This window comes from Condylura cristata, unplaced genomic scaffold (genome assembly GCF_000260355.1).
Source record: "Condylura cristata isolate star-nosed mole 26May11 unplaced genomic scaffold, ConCri1.0 scaffold00010, whole genome shotgun sequence".
Classification (NCBI taxonomy): Eukaryota; Metazoa; Chordata; class Mammalia; order Eulipotyphla; family Talpidae; genus Condylura; species Condylura cristata.
The window spans coordinates 35,938,748-35,947,407 of NW_004567111.1; the positions used below are offsets into that span (position 1 = coordinate 35,938,748).

An 8,660-nucleotide genomic window follows, 5' to 3' on the forward strand; every position below is an offset into this window, starting at 1 on the left:
AAAAAAAGGTAATCAAAAGAGTTTAGAAAACTTCATAGCAGTTTGACATTGTGGTGACATCCAAATATGTGTTGCTTTTTGTATTTTAAGTATGCAAGTTTTGGTCCATCACTGATTGGAAATTGTTTTTAAAGTTGTATTTTTCATAATTTGAGAGACACTGGTCTTATCAGTGCAGACTGCTAAATCAAGATGGTTTCTGTTCCACTCCAGGAAAAAGGGACCTACTAATTACACAGATTGTTAGTGTTAGAGACACTGTAGAGGCAGACACTGGTGGGCTGTACTAATTCCTGCAAGTTCTCCCTTACATTTAGCCAAAATCTGCCATCTTGCAACATGAAGGTTCTCAGAATTTTTCCACTTATGCCCCAGTAAACATACAATACACCCTCCTTTAATGTTATTTCATTCAAAATTTAATAAAACTTTGGGATTAAACACAAGTCAAAGTAATTATACTGTTGAATAAATTTTCCCTAGTTATGTTCATTGTAGACGTTGACATGAAACCTTGGCAATATATTGTAATTTATTAATGTAAAAGATGTACTGTAAACCTATTGCAAAAGAAAGCTATGACCACCAAGCATCATCGCTGATTCATGATGAAAAAGTGATGCAAGTAGTAGCTCAGTTTCCTTTTTCGGTAGATGTACTAGACTTATTTGTTGCCAAGGCTTAATCTTTGCTTTCATTTCAATATTTTATTTCATATTAAGACTGTATTTAAGTTAGGTGGGTTTTTTGTTGTGCTTATTGTTTGTTTTTTTGTCATACATTGATTTTCCTGATAAATGGTCATGTCTTTAAAAGTAAAGGATATGGGTGGATATGGTGGAGCAGGGGTTAAAGCACAGCCCTATCAAGCTATCCAGGCAGCCACTGCAGCATGAGTTTGCTCCCCAACCAAAGAGCTGACCCATGTGGCACAGGAGGCCTCTCCTGTCTCACCCACTGCTCACCTCAGCAGGGTATTTCAGTAGAACTGCCTGATCTGCTCCACCCTCTGTCTCTGGTGAATTCTCTTATCCCCTCACCTCTGGCCTACACTGCATTTTTTCATATACATAAGTATTTAAATCTTTTTTAAAAAGTAAAGGATATGGGCCCTCCCTGGTGGCACAGCGGGTTAAAGCACAGCACAAAGAAGCTTAAGCCACTTCCACATGAGTTCAATCCCTGCCTGCCCTGGAGGAGATCCACAGGGGTTGGGGGGGCCTCTCCTGGCCCGCCTGCTGCTCCCCATCAGCAGCGTACTTTACTCATCTGACAATGAAAAAAGATATTCCCACATTAGTGAATGAATAAGCAAATGAATATTGATGTGTATAAAGTTTATAATACAGAATTGATAACTGTAACTCATAATGATCATGTTAAAATTTTGAAAGTCTCCTTATATTAATACTGAATGAAACTATTCTTTCATTCAGAAATTATTTATTCAATTTTAACAGTGTGCCAAAAATTATGCCAAATCTTGGAACCTTTAATGTCAAACAAGACAGGTAGATATTTGTTCTCATAGAACATACATTCATTTTAATGTCTTGAGTCCTAGCTGTGTACTCAGGAGTTGGTAAGTTTGCATCTGCTCAAGAGGAAAGAGGGCCCAGGATGGGCAACAGAAAGGTTCAGCAATAACCACATGTTTGATAAGAAAAAAGAACTGTAAACAAAAGGAGAAGCATAGTGATTTAGTGAATAAGAAGAATACAGGCTCAGGAACCAGGTTTTCTGGGGTTCTGGCTCCAACTCACATTAACTCTGTGGCTAGTGTTGATTAAGTTACTAAACTTTTTGTGACGCAGTGTCTTTATGTGATGAATATAGAAATTTAGCAATTACCGAGGGTGTTTGAAAGAACCATGTGAAATAATACATTAGAACAGTGCCTAGTGACTATTTTCATGGTCCTGCTCACAGCCTTGCCAGCAGTTTCTGCACATATGAATTTGTAGTGCAATCACTCTTTAGAGGTCAACAATTCTTCAGCATTATTTTTTAATAAACTTGTTAAAATTAAATAGGCACGCATAAAAGCACACAGTTCATAAATATATAACCCAATGAATTGCCACTTACATAGTCAGCTCAATAATGAGTACTAGAATCTTATATAGTCTCCTCAGTAATTTTCCAGTCATCAGATTTGACTATTCACCAAAGGTTAACCACTATCCTGGTTTCAATATTGATCATCTTTTACCTGTTTTGGAACTTTATCTAAGTAGAAAGAATACTGTTGTGTGTTATTGCTTGTATCTGTGTTCTCTGATTATCTTTGAGATTTATTTATGTAGCAGTGAATGCTATAGTAGTGATTCATTCTTATTTATTGTTATACAATATTCCATGATACAGATAACGTACCACTTTATCCCTTTTATTTTTCTATTGGGCCGTCTCTTTTCCTATTGATTTTTGGGAAAACAACATTTTAGTCTCCTAGATTTGTTTTGTAAATATCTTTACTTCATGGCTTGCTTATGCACACTCTTAAAGTATATGTGCATTTAAGAGTATATGTGCATATATTCTTAAAGTATATGTGTTAATTTTTTTTTAAAGATTTATTTATTTGTGCATACAGAACTGGGGTACAGGCCAGAGACTAAGGGGCGGCGAAAGACTTCACCAGAGACAGAGTGGGGAGCAGAACAGGCAGATCAAAGAAGTACACTGCTGAGGGGAGCAGCGGGCGGATCAGGAGAGGTCTGCCACGCCATGTGGTCACCTCCGGGGCAGGCGGGAATCGAACTCATGTGCAAGTGGTTTTAGATTCTCAGTGCAGTGCTTTAACCCGCTGCGCCACCAGGGAGGGCCTGTGTTAATTTTAATAGAGTACAGTTTATCAAAATTTTCCTTTATAGTTCGTGCTTTTATTTGTTTTAGTTTGTTTAGGAAATATTTGCCTATATCAAGGTCTTTAAGATAATTCCTGGAACATTTATAATCTTACATAGTTTTACCTGTTATAAACTAAAATCTGTTTTTGTATATGATAACAGATTTTTATTTGTCAAGTTTCATTTAGTTTTAAATAGATAACACAGTGGTCCAGCATTATTTATTGAAAAGAATATTCTTTCCCCCGTGATATGCACTTTTACCTTTTTATAAGAAAGGTTTCTGTATTTTTTCTCCTCTGTTGGTGAGTTGCTTTATGCTTGTGACAATAGCACATTTATGGTTTGGGTAACTCCGTAACAGGTCTTGATTTCTGGTAGTGTAAGTCCTTCAAATTCTTTTAAGATTTTTAACTTTTTAACATAAATAAAGAATTTTCTTTCACATATGCACATTATACTTTCATACATCCATATTCACACACAAATCTCCTGGGTTTATGATTAAGATTGTTATGAATCTGTACATATATTTAGGGAAAACTGATATCTTTGTAATACTGAATTTTCTAATGCATGTACAAGACATAGCCTGATATTTACTTAGGTACTCTATTTATTTCAATGAGATTTTGCAGTTTTCTGGATTGCAGACATATGCCTAATTTATTAAATTTATTCCTAGATACTGATATTTTTAAATGCTATCTTTTTATTTACCAGGCTAATCGAGATACAATTTGCAGATCATAAAATTTTTCTATTGAACATGTAAATCCTGTAATTTTAATAAATGTACAGTTATGCAACCATCCACAATGCTATTATAATTTACATTGTTTTAAAGTTTATATTGTCTAGTTATTTTTTTCTAGGACATATAGATTGGTTTTGTATATATTGCTGTATTATCCAGCAACTCGTTAAATTCATTTATTAATCTTTTTGGATGTGTTGTGTGCTCAGCCGTGTCATTTATGAAGAGTGTCAGTTTCTTTCCAGTCCTCATTTCTTTTTTAATTGGGAATGGAGACTGGCATTAATTATTGTCCTTTTCTTCTGATTGATCTCAGAGCCAATCAGAATTTTACTAGTATTTTAGTAGTACATATGAGGTTTGCTATATTTTTTTCATAACTTCTATCACATAAGAGAAGTTTTCTTCTATTTTTAGTTTACTAAAGTTTTTATTATCCATGTGTGTTGAGTTCTCTGCATCTGTTGAGATGATTATATCTCATTTATTTCTTCTTCTATTAATGAAATTAATTTTTTTGCTTGTTTACAGCAATTATTTTGAATATCTAATTATAAACAATGCAAGTATCTATAATTAGAAAATAGGTAATAAACTTTACTGATGTATCACTGTGAACTCCTTGTTTATGCTACTTTTCTATATCCTTACCTGTGTGTGTGTGTGTGTGTGTGTATATATATATATATATATATATACACACACACACACACACATATCAGTACATGCATACATCTGTATCTGTATGTCCATATATATATAAGGTGGATATAGCTATCAACATAAACCCACATAGAACCTTAAATGTGATTAACTGTATTGACTAATTTTCTGATATGAAAATCAATCTTGTATTGTTGATATAAACCTAAGTTGGCATTGATTCTTGGCCTGACTTGATAAGCTAATATTTGGGGGTTTGTGCTTCTTTGTTCATCCTGTGATATCGTCATCAAAGTTTGTTGCAGAGATAGGCTAGCCTCATTAAAAGAGTTGAATTTTTTTTTTCTTCTCCCTTTTGTTTTTCGAATGACCAGATAAAGCTCTCTTAAGCTTTTTATTTGTGGGAAAGTTTTTAATTACTAGTTTAATTTCTTAAATATATATGATTATTTTAATTTTCCATTTCATCCTGTATCAGTTTTGAAATATTGTTTTTTTTCCTAGAATATATTGAATTTTAAGTGCTTTGGTTTGAAATTGATTCATATTTTCAGAGAACTTTTGACTTTGTTGATTTTCTTGAATGCTAATTTCCATTGCAGTATTTTTTTTGATTCATGGATTATTTAAAAGCTAATTGACTAATTTCCAAACATTGGGATCCCCTAGATATTATTCATTTTTACCTTAATTCTGCTGCCATCAGTTAACATACTTTATATCATTACTGCACAAATTATCTGTGATAGAACTGTCTTTTTTCCCCAGTATCTGGTGGACTGGTAACTTTCATAAAATATAATGAAAATGAGTGTGTTAGAAAATTGAGAAGATAAAATATAAAAGTTCTAAATCCTAGATTTTTATTTAATTCTACAGATATGCACTACTATATTAAATGACTGTAGTATTTTCTAAACACTTATTCATTTCTAAACCTGAACACATCCTTCGTTTCTAAATTTGTCTAGTTGAATTCCTTTAACATCTGTAAACCGGTGCTAGTGTACTGTGATTGTTAGCTTGAGTGTTAAGCAATGAAGAGTGTTCAGGACTTGAAATTAGAAGACATCTGATGTTTAAGTAATTTTAATGTGACAGTTTGGGGCTGGTATTTTTGTATATCACATAGATTTTATGATTTATGATGATTCTAAATTTAAAATTCATCTCAATTTTCTTCTTGCTGTGTACATTAGAAATAATTTTTTTTCAAAAAACTTTAAAAATGAACTGACAATTTTATTTTCAGGGCACAGTGAATCTACTAACCACTAGCTAAAAATAGGATTATTTCAGAGATAGAAAACATTTCCGCTAACATTATTATTTTCACTCATTCACCTGTATTAGTAAATATGATTTGTAAACTGTGTATTATGTAGTTACTCTTCCTAACATGTACTTTATTTTTGTGGAAATTGAAAACTTGATAAGACTGAAAGATCACCTGGATTGCTTTACCTCCTCCAGAAAGCTGTCCTCCCTAATAGATGGATATTCTTCCCATTTAAAAAGTCCAGAATAAAAACTATTAATTATTACCAAAAAAATTCCCTGGTTAAATTGGAAAAGTTTGAGTGTTTTTTCACAGCACCGCCCCCCCCCCCATGATTATCATTATCTATCATTGTTGGGTGTCTGCAGTGTTCTACTGGCTAATTTATGCTCTTTTGATTTCTATTCAGCTATAAAGTTAGTTTTCAGAGATGAATTGGGAAGATAATCTGTGAATTGTAATTGATTTTTTTTCTATATTTGAGACTTTAAAAGAAGGTTAATAATGAAGTGAGTTTTAATCCATTTATTTTTTTTTTTCTTTGTCTTAGGTGGATCTCCTTACTTAGCAACCAAAATAAATGAAGCAAAAGACTTGCTAGAAGCAACCACCAAACATTGATTGATGCTTAAGAGCTACTCTTAAGTGAATAAAGGGGTAACTTGAAAAAGAAACATCTGCAAATAATCTAAACCACGTCCTTCATGATTCTCACACATGTACTGACCATGATCATTTCCTCCATGATTAAGTTATATTAGTAATAAAAGATTAATAATCTTACTATTATCATTTAAATGAACTCCTTTGAGTTTTATAACTGCTCTTTTTTCCTTGTTTCCTTTTCTCTGTAATCGCCATATATTTCAAGATTTTTGTTAGTCCAGAATTCTTTCCCTAACCCTCTACTTTCATTTGTCCTACAAAGTGATGCAAAAATACTGTGATCAATGATATAATTTGGATGTGTGAGCAGTGAGTAGAACTTTTCTTCCTGCTTATTTATTTATATTTGCATCAACCCTTGTTTCATCAGAGGGATTTAGAACTCTGCCTACGGAAGGTACCTTAAATGTTTTGAGACCAATCACTGATTGGGGAAATGGTGTTTTTTAAAGTTGTGGTTAGGACTTTTAAAGAACTGTTCTCTCGGAGACTCTGTAGCTGCAGCACTAGAGAGCTACTAAAATGATTAAAGATTCACAAAATAAGCCCTGTGAGGAAAAGCTGAAAGACCTGGGAGAAATCTGAAGACTTTATATTTAATTAAAGTCTTCTGGCACTGTGTGTTTATTTATAATATGTTATATAACATAAATTGTATAATATATAATGTAAATTATAGGCGACATATAAATTATATAACACATAATACATGTTATATAATATAAACAAAGTAGTATATGATACATAGTATAAATTTGTTATATAACATAAATTGTATAATATATAATATAAATTATATGTGACATATAAATTATACAACACATAATACATGCTATATAATATAAACAAAGTAGTATATGATACATAGTATAAATTCACACAACACAAATATGATTTATGTTATATAACACATATTATCAATAAACATGTATCCTACAGTGACTTACTAACCAACTATACTGTATGTGTATCCTTTGAGAGTTTCAGGTATGAACCAATCATGGATCCTTGACCTAAAGGAACTTACACTTAGAAGAGAGATATATCACATAAGCACTTTAAAACTGACACTTTGTGGGGGATGCAGAGGGGACTGCATAGAATAAGTGACCTTGCACTGGGCTTCAAAACAATGAGAGTGACGATATAACTAGTGATTTGTTGTTATATGTTCCTCTGAGTATGTCAGAATTAGCTAAAATAGAACATATTAATTAGTGTGATTAAAGTGCTGGTTTTCTCAAAAGCAGGGAATGAGCTACATGGTCTTGAAGGGCTAGCTAACTTTTCAAATAAGCCCCCCCCCCATCACTTTATTGTTCTAAAGGTGAGAAAACTGAGATACCAAGTACTAGCATTATTTTCCAATACTCCTTTACAAGTCCTGAATTCATCCTATTAGTACATTTATGAACTAACATATTTCATATCTTAAAATACTTTTTCAGTATTCTAGATGCATCTTTCTGTCTATGTCATCCTCTAGGAATTCTCAACATTGGTAATATTGACATACTGAGCTGAATTAGACCTTTTTGTGGGGAACACTCCTGTGTATTGTTGAATGGCTAACAGCATCCACTTCAGTTGCAACAACCTAAAATGTTTACTGACATTGCCAGTTGTCCCCTGAAGGACAAAATCAGCTCTCATTAAGAGAACACTGCTGTATGTGTGTTTAGTATTTTTGGTTTTCTGCATAGAATAATGACCTGTCTTAAAATTAAATCCCCTTGCATGTCCTAATTTTCTTGTGCTTTGCTAGTGTTTCCCATATTGTTTACTATCCCTCTACCTCTAATGCCCTCCTAAACACCAGATCTCCAAGTGCCCAGAGCCTAGGGGTAGATCAAGACCAAGTTAGAATTTAGCCTCCCTTTTCTGGTGCTTTCAGCGAAAGTGATAGGAATTTGCAGGAGGGACCAAATCTGTCTAGGTTGGTGCTACATTAGCACCCAACAAATATTTCCTGAATTAATGAATGAGTTCTCACTACACTTTGTCATTTATGACATGCTCTTTCTCCTACTACATACGGTACAGGAACCTCCAGATCAACACCTTACCATTCTTTGTTATGTCTCTTTAGTTTGAACACTTGTGTTTTAGTAGAAATAGTGAAATTTTAAGTACTGGGAAAATGTATCCTGAATACTATGCTTTAAAACATATTGCTAAATTTGAAAGTTATGCTAATCAATATTGGGCTACCCTCAGACACATCTTTTAATTAATAGCATATTATTTATACAGAGCATTAGCTTGGACTTCCTTTATTCCCATTTTCCTGCTAGGTGTAATCAACAGATCTGGTTGGATTATTGCCCTCCTATTACATGATCTTTAGCAATTAATCGGCAAGATGAAGCAATTGCTTCATTTATAATAAAGAAAAATAGTAACTTATCTAATGAGGTTGTAGATGTAGAAAGCCTTTAGTCAA

At 33.1% G+C, this 8,660-nt stretch overlaps 1 protein-coding gene across 1 annotated transcript in view; it reads left to right on the forward strand.

Annotated features, from left to right (window-relative positions):
* The window catches only part of DNAJC15 (DnaJ (Hsp40) homolog, subfamily C, member 15), a 44,727-nt gene extending 38,186 nt beyond the window's left edge, over nucleotides 1-6,541 (forward strand). The window contains exon 6 of the mRNA XM_012723144.1: nucleotides 6,102-6,541. Coding sequence (XP_012578598.1) covers nucleotides 6,102-6,172 — 71 coding nt within the window. The 3' untranslated portion in view covers nucleotides 6,173-6,541. The remainder of the gene's footprint in view (nucleotides 1-6,101) is intronic.
* The last annotated feature ends 2,119 nt before the right edge of the window (nucleotides 6,542-8,660 follow it).